Genomic DNA, 19,069 nt, shown 5'->3' with positions numbered 1-19,069 from the left:
TGCTAAATATGGAAGCAGGGAACCAGTGCACTTTCTTCCTCTGGTTATTCATTCAGCAGTAAACCTTGTTCTCATTTGGAAAATGTTTTCTTCCCTACATCTATTCTCATGAATGTAAAATAATGATCTCATCTAAGTCCATTTAACTTGTTTCCCTATAACTTTCATTGTGGAATTCACCAGCCAATTTAGCTCTGGAATTTCTTGTCTTGTGCAGTTGTTTTGTGCTCCCAGCAGTGGTTAAAGGGTAGGGTGGTTCTTCAGTGGTGGGTGCTCTGCTACTGGGAAAGAGGTCAAGCACAGCAGCTCCTTGCTTAGTTAGTGTTTATTGCTTTTGAAGTCCGGCAGTAATTCTTAGATCAGGTGGGTGTGAATTTCAGAGCCGGAGCTTGCATTTCAACCGTGCGGCGTGAAGTTTGCAATGGTAAAAAAGACAAAGCTGGTCCTTCCATCGGGAGCGAGCACCGCTGCTTTGGACCCTTTGCCTCCAGCAACCTCTGGTTTCCTAGCTGGGTGACCAAACTAATTTTGCAGTAGGTAGCACGCCTGCTCTTTGGAAAATGAATTTAAAAAAAATCAAAGAAGAACCAGGAACGCTGCTTCCGCGTGTTAGTTGTAAATTGTCTTCTGGTTCCTGTGCAGGTAGGTGTGCGCCGTTCCCGGTTCCCTCCGGGGCGCGGTGGGCTGGGAGCAGACGCGGGGTGGTTGCTTTCCAAAGCCGTGGTTGCTTTTCCAAAGGACGTGGCTGGGGCTGTTCCAGCCGGCAGGGAGCGAAGCGTCTCGGCTCCCCGCGGGGCAGCGCCGCTCGCAACAGAAGCGGCTCTTGTGCCGGCGGGGCGAGCCCCGGGGGCCGAGCCGGGGATGCCGGGGATGCTGCCGATGCCGGGGTCGCCGGGTACGGAGCCGCGGCGGGCGGGGGGATGCGGGGAGCCGGCTAGGGGGTCGCTCGGCGGGGCCAACCCCTCTGTCTGTGTTGCAGGTGCCCCCCCGAGGAGCCCCGCGGCCGCCCGGCTGCTCCCGCTGCTCCTGCTGGCCGCGGCCACCAGCGGACACGGCCGGTGGCCACACGGTGACGGTCCCCGGGGGCGGGGGGGGCGGCGGGGGGAGGAGGAGGAGGAGGGGAGGCGATGCTGAGGCTGTCCCGGGAGAGGGGGAGGAGGAGTGGGGCCGCCGGGGCTGACCATCACCTTTATGATGGAAAACCGGGTGGGAAACGCGCCTCTGGTCCCCGATTTGGCTTCAAAACGCGGTCAGATGGCAGAGTTTTAATGTGGCTTTGGAGGCGACTGCATGCGGATGGACCCTGACTTTATTTTCTCCTTTAGTTCCTCAGGCCTTTTTCAGTCTAAGGGCTGCCTTTGAAAGCAAGCCGTTGATCTAAAGTTTTGTTTATACTCAATAACGTTTTACACAGCAGCTTATTCTAGAAAGCTTGCAGACCTACTTAACGTTGCTTACATTGGTTTAACATTGCTTACTTCTCAAGTTCCTCTGCTGCACTGGTGCCATTGGGTGCACCTGGGGACACCTGGGGTCTGCAGTGCCATTGGGTGCACCTGGGGACACTTGGGGATGCTTTGGGTCTGTGGTGCCACTAGGTACGCTTATAAACACTTTGGATCTGCCCCAAAACCCCTTTCCCCTCCTTTCCGATCTGCGCCACTCAGGTGGCAGCAGTGCCTGCAGCCTCCCCTGCGTGGACCAACTGCCTCCCCCAAAACACCTGTGCAGGAGCGGGGGTGACATGGACCCCATATTGCTAGGGTCCTCTTGGACCCGAGTCCTCCCTTCTCTCCTTTTTGCTCCCAGAATCAGTTTATTCCTTTCTGTGTCAGTTCATCAGTAAACTAGTGGAAGAAGTCATTGGTCTCTTAGGGGTCTTGTGAACAGGTTTATTGTGATGGCTATTGATTGCTCTGAATGAAAGATTCGGTAAAGATGCAAAATGATGCTTTCGTTATGACATATTCCTGAGTTATCCGCTGCCATCTAGTCCTGGCAGTCACATTTTGCACTTTCGAAGTAGAATCATAGAATCATAGAATAACCAGGTTGGAAGAGACCCACCGGATCATCGAGTCCAACCATTCCTATCAAACACTAAACCATGCCCCTCAGCACCTCGCCCACCCGTCCCTTAAACACCTCCAGGGAAGGTGACTCAACCACCTCCCTGGGCAGCCTGTTCCAGTGCCCAATGACCCTTTCTGTGAAGAATTTTTTCCTAATGTCCAGCCTGAACCTCCCCTGGCGGAGCTTGAGGCCATTCTCTCTTGTCCTGTCCCCTGTCACCTGGGAGAAGAACTACAGGATTATGTTTCCTGTAGTTCTTACTACAGGATTATGTTTCAGGGATGAATTACAGCCATAATTGTGCATTTCGATATGTAGAATTCGACCACAATAGTAGAATATTAACTAATATGATTGCAATATGCAAGCAATTCCCTGGACAGTAAGTCACAAAGGTGATCACCTTAATCTTGACATCAAATAAAAACACCCCAAACCTGAAGCTTCTCAAACATACTGAACTGAGATCCACATCTAGGAAATAAGATTCTTAAAAATCTTGTCTTCTGCTTAGAAATGAAAGGGCAGGCTGCCAGCACATTCCAGGACTCCTAGGACGTGACCTCTGGCCTTTAGCAGTATGCCTTTATGTTAAAACTTTAACTATTTTAAATACACAAGATGCAATGAAGTTTTTGGTTCCTTGTCCCTTTTAAGTATTGGAACTTTCTTGTCTGTTTGCTGCCTTGAAGGTCCAGCCTGCTTAGGTTGCATATAATTATTTTATTGATCGTTTCTTAGGGTATACATTGAAACCTTAGTCTCAGCCTGGATTAAGGGAGAGTTGGGTAGGGGCATTGCTTTAGGAGCAAATTTAAGCTCCAGAGAGTCTGGATTCTCCCATACTCCTGCCTTTGATGAAGCTACTGTGAGCAGCTAAAGCTTAACCCTGTTACACCAGGCTAGTGGTTTTCATCAGTAGGGTTGACCAGAGAGATCACCTAGAAAGCAAACCTGAGCCTTTCATTTAAACCCAGCCTACAGCTACTGGAAACCCAGAGGCTCTGCTGGGCCCTGGGGCTGGACCCAACATCTAAACAGCCCCATGGGAGCGTGAAAGTTTCCTTTCTTAGTTGTGTATGGGAGAAGCTTTTCCAGTCTTTAATAGGAATCATTAATTTTCTTAATGTTTTTCAGAAAAATTATATGGACTAGTATGTACTCTTTTAGTTTCTTTTAGGAATCTCTGTGCTATGGATGGAGGTACATATAACAAAGATAGGTTTCCTGAGCATTACAGCAAACAGTAGTTTAGATCAAAAATAAAGGCAAATAATCATTATTACATTATAGTTCCTAAACCCCTATTTATTGATATGGCTGGTTGAAACATTCAGTAAGTTTGTCAGAGTAGTGTAGTGATCTGCGCTGTATTCAGGGCTACAGCAGAACATTGTTAAATATATAGAGAGAGAGACAGAGAGATTTTAAAGAAACGAACACACTGTGATTCTTTGCTTTTCATGTTTAATAGATTTTACTGTATTTATGATTATTTCAGAACATAGCCCGAATTCCAGCAGTTCTTTGTGGAATATGGACTATGAAGGACTGTTACACAGTAAGAAAACCCTTCCTGGAACCGTGGGCTCATACAAACCCTCCAGTCTGTTCCGGAGCAGCTCTCTCCCGAGCCACCAGGGAAGGAGAGGTTTGCTAAGTGAGAACCTGAGCCAGAAACCACAAGAAAAGCAGTTGTCCTGTGACATGCTCCTTAAGCTTTCCAGATATACTTTAATGGATACCTTTGGACCTGGCTTGGCCTGGAATCTCTTTCGGTTTTATAATTGTGATAGAGAAGTCAACCTACCCAAAATTCATATCAGTCCTCTCAAGGTGGCCCAGCACAAGGTGAAGCCGTTCTTGCTACGCAGGGTTCTTCAGCTCCTCAGGAATATGGGAGTGTTGTCTGAAGCTCAGCAGTCCAAGGCCTTTTCTCTGCTCAAGAAGCAAATGCTTAAACCAAGGAAAACGCCGTTGAAGCCCAAAGTGGAAGAAAGTGGTAGGTATATAAGGAGGAGATGTGGTTTTTATCTCAAATGCTTTCTAGTGCTGGCTGAATGGAGCTGCGGGGCCAGGTTCCATGTTGCCAAGGTGAGGGGTGGACATCACTGGGTGCAATCGGCTCTGTGGCGGTCCTGTGTCTTGCTAGCAGCTGGCACTCAGCGTTCAGGCTGAGCTAGAGCCAGGACTCGGAGTGGTCAGCCGTAAGCAGGAGATCTGTGGTGAGATGGGCAGGAAGCAGTCACTTGCTGCAGAAAAGATGCTAGCTGGAAGCTGGTCTGGTGCGCGGAGAGCAGTTGTCACAGATGGGCTGTGATAAAGAGAATCCTGGTCTGTGGGAGTCAATATGGGCAGTAAGAGCCACGCTCTGGTAATGCCACGACCGGCTCGGTGAGGCTGCATGAGCATTTGCAGTGCGCTGCTCCCCAGGCACTGTGCCAGGGCTCCCAGCTCCCACCAGAACCTGATGTGCTCCACGACCCTGCCCCCAGCTGGGGTTACCTGTGGGCATCATAGACTGGTTTGGATTGGAACGGGCCTTAAAGATCATTGAGTTCCAACCCCTCTGCCGTGGGCAGGGATGCTTTCCACTGGATCAGGTCACTCAAAGCCTCATTCAACCTGGTCTTGAACACCTCCAAGGTTGGGGCAGCCGTGACTTCTCTGGACACCCTGTGCCTCTCCACCCTCACAGTAAAAAATGTCTTCTTATTATCTAATCTAAACCTCCCCTCTTTCATCTTAAAACCCTTACCTCTCATCCTACCCCTTCATTCCCTGATAAAGAGCCCCTCCCCAGCTTTCCTGTAGCCCCCACTAAGTGCTGGAAGGCGAATACAGCGACACTACAGGAAAACATAACGGTTTGGCCAGCAGGTCGAGGGAGGTGATTCTGCCCCTCTGTTCCTCTCTTGTGAGACCTCATCTGAGTGTTGTGTCCAGTTCTGGAATCCTCAGTGTAAGGAGGAGATGGAGCTGTTGGAACTGGTCCAGAGGAGCGTACAAAGATGATCCGAGGGCTTGAGCACCTCCCATACGAGGACAGGCTGAGAGAGTTGGGGTTGTTCAGCCTGGAGAAAAGAAGGTTGAGGGGAGACCTTAGAGCGACCTGCCTGAAAGGGGCCTACAGCAAAGCTGGAGAGGGACTATTCATGAAGGCTTGTGGGGATAGGACGAGGGGGAACGGGTATAAACAGGAGAGAGGCAGATTTAGGCTTGATATAAGGAGGAATTTCTTCACCATGAGAGCGGGGAGGCCCTGGCCCAGGTCGCCCAGGGGAGCTGTGGCTGCCCCATCCCTGGAGGTGCTTGAGGCCGGGTTGGATGGGGCTTTGGGTAACCTGATCTAGCGGGAGGTGTCCCTGCCCATGGCGGGGGGTTGGAACTGGATGGGCTTTAAGGTCCCTTCCGATCCTAACTATTCTATGATTATATATATATATTAAAAAAAATAGTGTTAATGTGCTTGGGAAGGGAGGGAAAGCCAACGCGATGTTATCGGGCAGCGGCTGTGCAAGGGCGCCCCCTGGCGGCCACCTCTTCTCCCGCGGCGGGGGGCGCTCCGGGCACTGGGGAGCTCGGGGGACCCGGCCGGGGGTCCCCGTGATGCCCGGGGGTCTCTGCTCCGTGGGAACGAACCGGGGCACCCCGTGATGCTCCCGGTTCCCTGCCCCGTGGGAATGAACGGGGGGGGCGGGGAAGAGTAGCGCAGGGGGATGCTGACTCCGGTGCTGACTCCTTCCTTTCTCTAAGTAGTAAGAAGGAAACAGGATAGCGTCTCCTGAGGGAGTGTGCCCGGGGAAATGGCTCACAGGGGAGGAACCGTCCTCTCCGCATCCGTGTGCGAGATACACATCTCTGGGAGTCAGCTCGGATCTCTAGGAAGGGGTGTTGGTTCTCTGGGAGTCAGCTCGGATCTCTAGGAAGGGGTGTTTGTGCTCTGGGAGTCAGCTCGGATCTCTAGGAAGGGGTGTTGGTGCTCTGGGAGTCAGCTCGGATCTCTAGGAAGGGGTGTTGGTGCTCTGGGAGTCAGCTCGGATCTCTAGGAAGGGGTGTTGGTGCTCTGGGAGTCGCCTCTTCCACCGCTGACTCATTTAGAGCAGCTTTGTTTCCTGCCCTTGCCTTAAAATGAAGCCTCACCCGTCATCAATATTTGTTATTGAACGTTGCGGTTGTGTCTATGGGCAAAGCATCACAGTCGTTGCGACACGCCGAGACACGAGAGAGCCGAGATTGCCTCATACCTGGTAGCCCATTGCAGAAAATGACACGTTTCTGTTTGTTAAAAAGGTAAACTCCAGTTCAGAACCAACAATAACACTCGAAGGAGGGTTTGGGTTGCTTTTTCCTCCGTGTGTTGGAGGAAGGGAGTGTTAGTCATGGTTTCCCACTCGCAGGTGTGAGGGTGTTTGGCGATGTGCTTGCACTGAGGATGTGTCCTGTGACCACGTCAAAGCAGTCCTGCTGCAAGACAAAAATCATCTCAAAAAATAAGAATTGGAAAAGAGTGAAAGGAAAAGACTTTAGCTCCTGAACACCAAACTACAGGTGACAGCAGGCATTTCAGTGTTTTCCTTAAAAGGGGACAGGGATCTTCAGAAAAACAGGATGATATATCCCGTCTTATTTACTCTGAAATTTTCCTCCTTGGGCCACTGAAAACTTAATATGAGGTGGAAATGGCACTGAAATCACTCACTTGGAAGTAGCTCTTTCCTCAGTAAAACAATCAGACCAGTGTATTTCTGTGGATTTTGAGGCTACAGAAGGAAAGAGGCTTCGAAGGATCGAAACAGTGCTTACAGCTTAAAAGTTCTATGTTCTTGTTCAGAAAAAGTCCCATGTAAACCAGAGTGACTTTGGCTTTGCTGATCATTTAACAAGGCCTGCACAAAGTTTAGCACTAGCCATAGCCTGTACTACATTTTATTTCTACTGTTGCTAAGTTAGATTAATCATCGTTACCTTTTATTCAGATCAAGTCTAAGAAATCTTTTGCGCAGGGTAAATATTATGAGATTTCTAGGGTTCTGGCAGGTGTAAAATAAAGATTCAAAGTCTCTTCTACCTCAAATTTTGCATTTCTAGAGCCATGGAATTCAGAGAATTTAGGTAGTGTGTTTTAAGACAAAATAGTCCTGTTTGTCTTGTCTTGCCTGGAACTTCCCCCAGTAGATAAATCTTTCTCCAAAAAAACTGAGCCCTGCCTCCTGTACCTCTGATAACAGCCCTGCTTTCCCATGACCTGCACTCATATATGTCATAGTCAGATAAGAAGGAGGCACAACGCTGACTAATGCCGCTTTTTTGGAAGGAAAATGACAAAAGCTATTTGAGACAGGAATAGAAGTGCCAGCACTAAATGATAGATGAACAGCCGGTAGCAAAGGTGGCAGCTCTAATGTTTCCCTGTATTTATGGAGTATTGAAATGAAGGAGTGTTATCTGGATTTGTTTCTCTGGGCTGGATCCTTATCTTCAGCTTCAGCAATACTCTGCGTCCCAGGACAGGGTGTAAGAGAGTGGATGGGTTTTGTTTAGCGCAAGTGAGTGTTGCTCCTGCTTCAGAGCCGTCGTCTGGAGCGTGGGGCATGGCCGTGCCCCTCACCCACCCCCCTGCTTCCAGCCTGTTCCCATATTTTGTCTGACAGCACCCGCTCCTTATTACCATAACTATAGCCTCTTTGTACCCTCTGTTAGATGAAATCCTGCACCAGAATAAATTTCAGAGGTGACAGATTGGAGTGGTTTGACCAGATGATGGCACACAAACGTGTCTGAGATCAGCAGCACCCGTGGCTTTGCACCTCTATGGCTTTGGCCCTGGGCAGGGGCAGTGGCTGGCACTGTTGCTGCTCGCTGCTGGCTCGTCCTCGCTGGATGTTGGGCTCTGGAGAGGAGATGAGGGATCACGGGTAGACTATGGAAGAGAGAAGAAAGTGGCCACAGTAAGCAGTTGCTTTACGTGTCCCCAGAAAGCTCAGCTATGCTGTACTTCAGAGCCTATAAAAAAGTGATGTTCTGGTTCATGGAAAACAAACCAGCGTGTGGTGGTCTTTCCAGCGCTGTGTTAACGGAGACTGGAGTCCAGGCAGGAACCTGCAAAAGCCAGGTAGGCAGTGCCAGCCCAGGGGGATAAAAGCACAGAGGTTTCCTTGAGGCTGTGTCTTGCCAGAGCACCTTGCGAGGCTTTCCCTCTTTCCCACTACACGCTCTGGCTACAGGTTGATTTTCACCAGGTGATGGGAGGCGAAGGCGCAGCTAACCTTCCTGCCCACCCAGCGTCAGGGGAACTTTGGCAGCCGGCAGGTTACATCGCAGCTCTGCCAGGCGCAGGACGAGACACCCCGAGGGGAAGGTGCTGCGGGGCAGACGCTTCCCTAGAAGGGGCGAGGCTGGTTGTGCCCCGGGGACCACGCTGGGCGCTGCCGTGGCTCAGCCTCCCCTTCTCGCAGCCCGGGCAGGGGGCTTTGGAGCCCAGCCCGGTGCCCGTGGGGCTGGCAGCCGGGGGAGAGCCCCTCGGGAGCGAGCAGCGGGGCTCCCCGGGCGCCCGTGTCCGTCTAGGCTGGAGGGATCGTCCCCGGCTGGGAGGAGCCAGCGGCTCCGGCGCTGTAAACAGTGCGGGCACCGCCAGCGGTTGGAAGATGGATATAAATAGGGAGGCGGAGGGGAGGCAGCCGGAGCGGAGGAGCGGGAGCTGCCTGCGCCTGTCTCTGCGCCCGGGGTGCCCAGCAGCTCCCCGCAGGCGGCGGCTCGGCTTTGCGGCTCGGCGCGGCGGGGGATAGGTAAGCGGTCTTTGCAGCCCGAGTTTAAAACCCGCCGGTGCTTCTCGCCCCTCGGCCGCCGGGCTCTGCTCCCCGCCGGCTCTCGCCCTTCGTCCCGCCGGTGCGGTCGCCTCGCCGCCGTCTCCGGGCTTGCGTGGGGCCGGGGAGGGGGAGGAGAGGAGTGGGGGAAGAGGGGAGATGTGCGTTTTCGGGTCTCGCTGCGTTAAGCGGAGTTTTAAAAAGGAGAAAAAAAAAAAAAAAAAAAAAAAGAACAAGCGCCGTCCAAAGCGAAACGGAGGAGCCGGCGCACGTGCTGCGGGAGCCCCGGGAGCCGCGGCTCGTCCCGCCCCTCGGCCCGGGGAGCAGCGCTCGGCACCAGGTCGGTACCGCTCCCCCCGCTCCCCCTCCCGCCGCCGCCGCCGCCGCTGCCGCCGCGCTCCGTGTCTCGCAGGACCCTGCCCGGACGCCTCCCCGCAGCTCGCCCCGTGGCGCCCCGGCTCCGACCCCCGTCGAGCCGCCGTGGTGGGCCGGGGGGCGGCCCTGCGCCTCGAGAGCTCCGCCGCCTTCCACTCCCTCGACATCCGCGACGGAGGTAAGCGGGGCGGCCGGGCTCGGCGCGGGGTTGGGGGGGGGGGGGGGTGGCCGCGTCCCGGCCCCGGCCCCACCGCTCTCCCGTCCCCGGCAGGGAAGCTGGTGTTCGCCGACCGCCCCGGCGGGCCGCCCATCGCCCTGCGGGCCCGCTACATCCTCATCCGCGACGGCGGGGAGCTGCGCGTGGGCTCGGAGCGCTGCCCCTACGGCTCGCGGGCCACCATCTCGCTGTACGGGCGAGCGGCCGACGGGGCGCCCGTCGAGGGCTTCGGCCGCAAGTTCGTGGGCGTGGGGAGCGGCGGCGTCCTGGAGCTGCACGGCCGGCGGCCCCGCGCCTGGACCCTCCTGGACAAGACGCTGCACCCCGGCGGGCTCCGCCGCGGGCCCTACGCCTCCGAGAAGCGGTGGGGCGGCCGCGGGCTCAACCTGCGCGTCCTGGACGCCGGCGCGGCGCGGGTGCTGGCGGCGGGGCGCTTCGACACCCACCTGCGGCCCGGCGAGGGCCGGCGGCTGCTCGCCTTCCTGGCCCTGCAGAGCCCCGGCAGCGTGGTGGCGGCCGCCGTGGGGGACTCGGCCGCCCGCAGCCTCACGCTGGAGACGCGGCTGGCGCTGCGGGACCGCCTGGGCAGCCGCTTCATCGCCCGCTTGGGCTACAGGTGAGGCGGGCGCGGGGCGGGATTAGCCACCATGGACAGCTCCGCGCCGGGGCCGCCGCGCGCCGGGGCTCGCCCCGAGGAGGTGGGGGGGTGGGGGGGGCTCGGTGGGTACCCCGGGCTGGGGAGGAGGTGGGGGGGGGGATGCCGTGCTGCGCTCTGTCCTCCGGCCCGAGCTCCTCGGGAGGGGTCATTCGCTTCGCTCCTTCCCTCAAGCTGCGCCCGAGCGGGTTCAGGTTGGGCGGTCGGGAAGAATTCATCGTTGAAAGGGTCGTGGGGCGCTGGGACGGCTTCCCCGGGAGGTGGTTGAGTCCCCATCCCGAGGGATGAAGTGTCCAGGGATGCGATTTAGTAGTGGACTTGGTTGGGCTTGATGATCTCAAAGGTCTTTTCCAACTTAGTGACTGGACGATTCCTGGTCTCCTGCAGGCAGCCCTGGGCGCTGGTGGGGATCCTTGGAGGGGATCAGCTTTCCCCATCAGAAGATAAGCGGGAGTATCACGGGAACGGAACCACAGGGCTAGCTGTGGCCCAAAGAGATTTCCTCACCTACGATGGCACCCGTTTTACTGTTACTGCTTTCAGCGGATGGATAAAAGGTTTAGTCTTCTCTGATAATTCCTTCTCTGCTGGCACTGTGCTCTGTTTTTTCTGGCCGCTGGGAATCTGAGCAGTCCATCGATGATAATACTGTGGTCTTTTTTTTGTGTGGAAGCTGACTGAACATAGAACAGTACTCTCACAAAGTCATGTTTTAGCTGCCTACAAAGACCTTATCACTGTCTGCAACTATCTGAAAGGAGGTTGTAGTGAGGTGGGTGTTGGTCTCTTTTCCTAAGTGATAGCTGATAGAGGGAACGTCCTCAAGTTCTGCCAGGGGAGGTTCAGATTGGACATGAGGAAAAATTTCTTCACTGAAAGGGTCATCAGGCACTGGAACAGCTGCCCAGGGAGGTGTTTGAGTCCCTGTCCCTGGAGGTATTCAAAAGATGGTAGATGAAGTGCTTAAGGGTATGATTTAGTAGTGGACAAGTATGGTTGGGCTCAATTATCTCAAAGCTCTTTTCCAACCTAGTAATTCTATGATTCTAAAGAGGTAACACTGATGTGTTTAATGGCTAGACCACTTCTGTAGCACACAGAGTTATCTAGGTAAAAATTAAACTGCTATGCTCTTCGGCTAAATATGCAACTGTAAAATTAATTGCTTGCTTCATTTTTCAGGGGTGCCTCATAGCGGATTTAAAGTGGAAGTGTCTAATGGAATAATTCTTCATTTGGTGGATGAGGTTACAAGTTGGTTACCTGGTGACCGGATTGTCATTGCCAGTACAGATTATTCTATGCATCAGGCTGAAGAGTTTAATCTCCTTCCTTGTCCTGAATGTAAAAGTAATCAAGTGAAAATAGATGGTATGAAATATTTCTATCAATCTACTAATTTATGTTAAATATTTACACTGTCTTGTCTTTTCTGTTCTACATTTACTTTTCTTTTTACCTAGTTTTTGTCACATAAACACATGGATATGTGTGAAAGCTGAAGGCTCCAGTATTATATTGAAATTTAAAAGTTTGACTAGAGGCAGCAGTCCTTTGTAGAAGCCAGAGGCAGTGCTGACCTCCTCTGAGACCAGATACTAACAACTGAGCACATCCCTGGTCTTGGCGATTGCTTAAATGAAAAGTCTGCACTTGCTTAGACTAATGAAGTAATGAATGTGCTGTGCTCAGCCTAAATACAAAGATTTCTGATTTTCACAGGCAGCCCACTTTATCTTCACATTGGAGAAGTCATTGATGGTGTCGATATGAGGGCAGAGGTTGGTCTTCTGACTAGAAATATAGTTATTCAAGGAGAAATGGAAGACTCCTGTTATGGACAAAATCAATGCCAATTCTTCCCTTTTGACACATTCGGAGGACATATTAAAGTGAGTAATTTTTAATGCATGTGGCTGTAGGTGGTTTCAGACAGTTCCTGTCTGGAGGAGACTACCATTGTGTCTCGGGAGGGATAATACGCTTGTCTGTGAAGAAAAGATAAGTTTGTTGACCTGTTTTTTCAAACTAGACCTGCAATGAGTCTGTGCCGTTTTCTTCACCACATATGCAAAACCATACCCTTTCCTGGGCATCCTTCTCTGAAGGAGATTCTTCAGCAGCATCGCTGTCAGCAGGGTCAGTGTGAAGTTAGGTAGTTCATGAGATGTCTCTGAAGAATTTTGCAGAGCAAACCTGCTCCCTCATGGCTCAGAGAAGTGCTGGGTCTTGCCCTGTTGTACTTTGCCTCCTCTTCGTTGTCCTATGTGTTCTTGGTGGAATTCCAAAGTTTTGCTGTTGCAGGGGCTTTGTGTAAAATTACTCCTCTCCTGGTCAGTGGAAACCGGGGAGCTCTGCAGGTCTGGCCTAAAACCACTTGGCAGAGATAAAGCTGCCAGGAGATAGAGCCTGGTGGTAAACGCTGTGCCTTTCTGTAAATGAGAGGAGCACCTTGCCCGTAGTCATGTCCCACAGGGCTATCACTAAACACTGCACATGGTGTTTAGCAGCTGTTCCTTGGCAGCCCCGTGCCTGGAGGTGTGCAGCCGCTGGCACGCTGCTCCGTAGGCGCCGTGCTCCTGCGAGTCAGAGCACGGAGCTGACACCTCCTTCTGGGATCAGGCCCTGTTTTACTCTGCAAACATATTGCCTAATGAGGGGTGGGAGGAGGATTTTTCTTTTTGCGTGTGTTTATTTTGTAATGTATTACTTGGATCTACATTTGTCTCGACAGATCCTAAGGAATTTTAGCTCGGTTCACATGTCAGGAGTGGAATTAAGAAACATGGGCCAGCAAATTCTCGGCAGTTACCCTGTGCATTTTCACTTGGCTGGGGATGTGGATGAGAGGGGAGGATACGAACACCCGACGTACCTTGATAACCTGGCTATCCACCACTGCTTCTCTAGGTGTGTTGCCATACATGGGACTCATGGCCTTCTGGTAGGAGACATATTTTATTAGCAACAAGTTCATTTCTTTGTTTAAGCACTGCTGAACAGTAAGAGCCATTTGTGATGCAAACAGAAATCGGACTATTGAAACAAGGCATCTTTTCCCCAAGAAATTTTGTAACTTGTCAGCTTCATTGGGCTTGTTTTCAGGTTAGGGCTATTGCTCTGGTAGTGCAGCTCTTTGAAATGAATTCCCAGTTCTTAATATTGCCTAATTAATGACATTAAAGGTGTGATCAGATATAGGGAAATCTTTGCCATGGTTATTCTGGACAGTTTGTGATAAAAGGCGCTTTCATTCCAGATGAAAGCAATGGACCTTTAACAGACCTGACTGAAGCAGTGGACCATTAGTTTGGAAAGGAGATAAAAAAGATCATTTGTTCAAGTCAGGGCGACGTGAAATATATCCAAAGAGATTCACATGACAAAGAGAATGAAATATGAGAGGGACAGACCCAAACAACCGCTTCAGTGCCAGAAAAGCCCTCAGGAATTTGGCTTTGACCTAGATCCTCACAAGGGCGTTGTGGAGAGGAACCTAAAAAAACAACAAAACCTCCACAAAAAAGGCTATACGTGTCCCAGCTGGAAAAGGCAGATTCCCCCTCCAGTCCCAGCATGTCCAATTGCTGTGTGCTCTGCAGGACCCTGAATGGTCTTTTGGCGTCCGTGTGCGTTTCCTCATTCACCTGATGTGTGTTTCAGGCAGAGACGCTCCCTGAACTATCCATGACCTCCCAAGTTTTTCTTGATAACCTTTTGTTTTCCATGTAAGACAAGGCATAGATGCACTCTGAGAGAACCTTTGTGTGAAAGGGTCCCTCTGAAGGGAGGTGTTCATGAAGATATGATGCTGGACTTGTACAACTGGGAGCACTTTCCAGGTATTCCAAACTGGATTTGTATTGTCCAGATGACTCAAAAGTTTTGATTGACTTCTTGTATACCTGGTTTACACTGGCTGTAGAGCCTGATTTTGTGTACAGAGCCCTTAGGAAGCAGGAAATTTGCTGAGTATGTGTGGATATAGTGTAACTCCCTTTCTCTTCCTGTTGGCATTAAACCTCTGGAATTGAAGGAACCTTCCTGGGATGATAAATTAAGCTGTATGTTAATACTGGCCATGAGAAGAATGGCATATGCTCTTGCTCTTTATCAGGAGTGAGGTTGCCGAGGGTTTGTCTGGATGCGTGGGACACAGTAGCTGCAAAATCAAGAATCCAAGTGTGAGATTCAGCCTCTCCATATGTGACTGCTGGGGGCTTTGAGTCTTTGTATCAGTGAATAGATTTTATAGCGAAAGTTAAATATGTGATTCTGTGGAAGAGTTGTGTGGTTCCAATACAGTCATTAAGATAAAAGTAATTAAAATGCAATAAAAAGCCTTGCTTTAAAATAAATTTAAATAATTTGCAGTTCCAGAGAATAGCACGTGTATCAAAGCAAGGCAGTTAAATAACATAGATGGGTTCTCTTTTTAGCATCAGATTATGAAACTTCAGCCCTTGAGGCAGAATAAACCAGTTAGGTGGAGTTTTCCCCCTCCTGTCTTCAGGGTTTAGAGGATGTAATTGTAGAAGTACGTTATAGGAGTGCTGTGGTTTGTGCTACGCTTCGTATGGGTCATGCAGTGCTGTTTGCAGGGCCCTTCTCCCATCTGCTGCTCCCACGTGCCACTTTGCAAGCTGGTGGCAGTGGCTCACACGGCTTAGGTTACTCAGTGTGGCTGGGAAGCAGGCTGCAACATGCCTTTCGCTGCCCTGGCACACGTCAGGTGTACACGGACCACTGTAGTCTTTCATGTCTAGCGTTGCAGTGCATAAAGGTCATTTATATTGTATTGCTGAACTATATATAATTCAGTGTTTAGAGGCATCTTGATCATCTGCGGCTGGACAAACCATTAGGGCTGTAGCTTGTGTTGTCGACTGTTTCAATGCTGCCACATACAATAATATGCTACTGTCCGCAGTAGTGCCGCGGGTGGGCTCTCATTTCCAAGCTTTCAGTTTCTGTCTGTGATCTGCCAGAACTGATTAGTTTTTGGGGATTTGATCTCATGACGTGGGCCCTTATCTTTTGGTTCAAATGTAAATGATCTTTAAATTGCTATTTCTGGTTAGGAGAGGGAGAAGCGTAGCTTTCCATATGTAAGTTTTCAGAGCTGCCATGTGTGTCTGAAGCAGTGACAAATCATATTAATGAAAGCTAAAATCTGGTTTCAGATACGCGGCCAGTTTTTAATGTAGCTGTCTGAAGCACGGATTAGCCGAACTTCAGCTAAATTCAGAAGTATGAAACTCTACAATTGAAATGCTGTTTAAAACAGCAGGTGGTTTGCTGTTATGATTTCTTTCCAAAAATAGTCTCCCATGGCCTCCTTAGTGCAGCTTCTGCCCATCATTTGGAAGAGCAGAAGTAGCCAGGCTTACTGGTCTTACCAGGCTAGCAAGGATTTTTATCTGAATTCATTTCCTATCTGTATTTTCAAGACTCAGCTGGTAGGGACACGTTCATTGTCGCTGCATGTAGGTTCTCTGTCACCCTCCTTGCAGCTTGCTCCAAGCTATTCCACCTGTGTGCCAGGTCTCAGTGGATTTCCAAAGCTGTGTCAGGTGGGAGCTGGATACCTGGTGCCTTATTTTTAACTCTCTCTTGAAGACCTTGAAGCCTTCAAGAAGCACAAGCAAGAGCAGCACAAGCAAGAGCAGCAGATGATGTGTCGGAGGTGTGACTGCCAGGAAAACAATGAAATCCAGAAGGGATATACCTGTGGGGACTATACTGTTTGTGACTCCAGATGTTACGTACAGTTCCAGCCCATTAAAGGAAAACCACAGGATATGAATCTAAAATGGGTTTAGTTCAAGTATCCCTCGGTATACAGAAAGAACTGAGAAAGTTTATATTAATCTTGCAGTCTTACATGGGCATAACTCTGACGTCAATGGGAATTTTGTATGCCTGAAGAGTGAATAAATATGCTGACAGGGATCATTTGAGTACAAAGTTAAGGTTTCAGTAAGATTTAGTAACAAATAGCTGGTATTTTAACTAGCCTCATGTAGTATTTACATTTAAAAGAAGGGGTTTTGAATTTATCTTCACAAGTCTGTACATCAAAGGAGGCTTGTGCTAAGTCTTCTTGGTCAAATTAAGGTTTAATGCAATATCCCTGTGCATGTCTGTTAATCTTAAATAGGATGAAACAGGAAAATACCATCTCTGCCCAGGCCGATCACTACAGGAATGATGTGGCCCTGCCCCTTCTAAGAGTGGAGGATAAAGAACAGAAACCTTGTTAATATAAATCACCACACATGGTGCATTTTAAAGAATTTCTTATTTTATTTGGGAAGTGTTGCAGTCATGAAAATTTCTGGATTAACTAGTCTAACTTCTTGGTTTAACATGCAAGATGTGCTTATCTTTATACAGATATTTGCTCCATGGTGCTGAATCTAACATTCTCTCCTAGAGCTGAGGGCAGTTTTAAATACAGTATTTGCTATTTTCCTTTAATTATGCATTTGATCTTCCTCAGAGTGATTTTAACAGCAGTTTTGCAGCATAGGATCAGTCCACGGTTATGCAAACTGCGTGTAGTCCGAGTCAGCTCCAGGATGCATGCCTGGGGGTGCAGGGCTTGCTGTGCAGAGGAGTGGTAAAACCACTCCACAAGTGTTTTGAGGTTTTATTGATAAGCAAAGTGCATCTGTTATAGTTCCTACTGCTGTCAGCATTGAGACCTATGGCTCTCGCTATACTCTTTTCCAGGTAAAAGACACCATAGGCTATGACACTCTGGGGCACTGTTTCTTCCTTGAAGATGGGACGGAGCAGCGCAATACATTTTATCACAACCTGGGCCTCCTCACGAGGTCAGGGACGATCTTGCCTTCAGATCGCAATGAGGAAATGTGCCTTGCCATCCGCAGCCGCGTCTATGGGAATTACATTCCTGTGCCAAGCACTGACTGCATGTAAGTGCGCTGAGAGCTGTAGTTGGGTTTTGCATGTATGTTGGGCTTTATAGCTGGGTCTCAAAAGAACGCTGTGATGTGAGTTTTGAAAGGTGCTAGGTGATATTAAATGAAAAATTGTAGCTTTTCCTACCATTTCTCATTTTAAAGTAATTCAGCTGCTTGACCACGTTTCACTTGTGAAGATATCTGTTAACATCTGCGCGATTCCCGGGCTGCTGGTTATTTCTGTCGCTGTTTCCTGAGAATCATGAATATGTTGGAGCACTTTTCTTGTTTCTGAACCCCTTTCAGGTCTTTTTAAGTAGGGTGTTGAAGGCTCCATGAAATCTATCTGATAAATGCAAGTTGCTTCAGCCCTGGCACAGGCTGGCAAAAATACCACTCACTCCAAAGGGAGATTTTGCTTTTTTAACTGAGGTTGAATTGGGACTGGAGCATCTGGAGTAAGTTGGTCCATCGTATATGAGTGCATGAATATCTACAGTACATCAGGAGGAGTAGTAAGAATGCAGAGTTTACCATAAACTAGAGTGAGCATCATTTAACAGGAAACAGTATCATAATATAGCTGACCAATGTTAGCTTCTGTTTTGGAGATAAGTGAGCTGTAACATGTACCCTCGGGGGACCTGGGTGCTGGCCTGGCTGATGTTTCCAATTAAGAACATAGTTTAGCCAAGGAAATTTGTACTTTCATGCTTTCTGGAAAAGAAAGCTGTGGCCAAACACAACTTATTTTAATTTGCATGAATAAATTATGGTTGCAATGCTAAGCTTGATTGTACAGTTAATACAGATCTATTTTGCACCTATTTGGTGGTTCTTTTAATCCAAAGGAGTGTGGATTCTTGATTATGTAATAGTTAAGGTTTTGAGATTTTCTCCTTGGAATGATCAAATTAATTAGTATGGTTACAAAAAGAGATTTACAGTGTTTTTACATGTTTTCTTTGCTACTGCAAAATATGTTATCAATTGAAGTACGAAAACTGATGATATTGTTTTCATACCTATATCTGGCTTCCGTTTGTGCCACTACTGATGTTCCCTCTGAAGCAAAACCTCCTTATTTGAACAAACGTCAAAACAATATCTCCTTAAACTCTTACTTAATGAGCCACTTGCAACTCTTGAGGACATTTATTTTGCTTTCCATGTAGAAGCTTCAAATATCAATAGAGAATCCCTGCCCTTGCCCCTGAACTTGCAAAAAGCCAAACCAACAGTTCACTTTTCAGATATTTTCCAAGCTGCTTAACTTTAGGGGAGAAAGCAGAAGAAAAAAAAAAAGACATTTGATTTCCTTAAGCTGCATTTAACAGAGCCTGGATTTTGTGTTAACAGTCTCATATAATTTACAATAGGTTCAGCATGTGGCTCCATAAATGAACACGTCTGACATCACCATATGGGTTTTTTTTCCTTGAAGAGTATCATTAAATGGTTGTGTGGAGTCTTAAAGTCAATAGGAGAGTTGTGGCTCAAGTCCAGTGCAGTGCTATGAAAACGTATCCCTTCCTGTTTGGTAACTGCTTAGGATCATTTTGATTTTGATTTTTCAGGGCTGTCAGCACGTTCTGGATTGCAAATCCAAACAACAACTTAATAGAGAATGCAGCAGCTGGTGCTCAGGTAAAATCATTTAACAGCAAGAGCTATACTTTGTCTGCAGTTCCCGTATTTTCTTCTCTTATTGATGTCATTAGCATGACGGTGATGAATTTTTAGTAAGCCATCATAAAATTTGGACATGCATTTCTGCAACCTTTGTCTATGTTAAGACCAAGTATTTGCCTGCAGTTCTTACACTGGTATCTCTCACACCAGGGGCTGGAAATAGTGTGTGCTGACTCTTAACAAATGTTCATTTTTATTAGTAGTTAATAGTTAATTGCCCAGTAAAATATATTGTATATATAATTAGATTCTCTCCCTTGTTATTATCTCTGATGTTTACCCAAATGATGTTTGTGTATAACATGCCTGTATAGAGAAAGAT

The 19,069-nt window shown here is 49.1% G+C and overlaps 2 protein-coding genes across 6 annotated transcripts in view; both read left to right on the top strand.

Moving 5' to 3' along the window:
- Nucleotides 1–8,793: 8,793 nt before the first annotated feature.
- Nucleotides 8,794–19,069, top strand: part of CEMIP (cell migration inducing hyaluronidase 1) — a 110,008-nt gene continuing 99,732 nt past the window's right edge. Inside the window, exon 1 of the mRNA XM_069866870.1 lies at nucleotides 8,794–8,861. The gene's annotated coding sequence lies outside the window, so the exon portion shown is untranslated. The remainder of the gene's footprint in view (nucleotides 8,862–19,069) is intronic.
- Nucleotides 9,021–19,069, top strand: part of LOC138725708 (cell surface hyaluronidase CEMIP2-like) — a 48,019-nt gene continuing 37,970 nt past the window's right edge. For all 5 annotated transcript variants that reach the window (XM_069866863.1, XM_069866862.1, XM_069866861.1 and 2 more), the window contains exons 1-8: nucleotides 9,021–9,432; nucleotides 9,526–10,087; nucleotides 10,514–10,683; nucleotides 11,309–11,497; nucleotides 11,849–12,018; nucleotides 12,861–13,070; nucleotides 16,862–17,067; nucleotides 18,633–18,702. In XM_069866863.1, the coding sequence (XP_069722964.1) occupies nucleotides 9,039–9,432; nucleotides 9,526–10,087; nucleotides 10,514–10,683; nucleotides 11,309–11,497; nucleotides 11,849–12,018; nucleotides 12,861–13,070; nucleotides 16,862–17,067; nucleotides 18,633–18,702 (1,971 nt within the window). In that variant the 5' untranslated portion in view covers nucleotides 9,021–9,038. The remainder of the gene's footprint in view (nucleotides 9,433–9,525; nucleotides 10,088–10,513; nucleotides 10,684–11,308; nucleotides 11,498–11,848; nucleotides 12,019–12,860; nucleotides 13,071–16,861; nucleotides 17,068–18,632; nucleotides 18,703–19,069) is intronic.

Source organism: Phaenicophaeus curvirostris, chromosome 12, assembly GCF_032191515.1.
Source record: "Phaenicophaeus curvirostris isolate KB17595 chromosome 12, BPBGC_Pcur_1.0, whole genome shotgun sequence".
NCBI lineage: Eukaryota > Metazoa > Chordata > Aves > Cuculiformes > Cuculidae > Phaenicophaeus > Phaenicophaeus curvirostris.
This window is presented reverse-complemented; position numbering and strand designations above follow the sequence as displayed.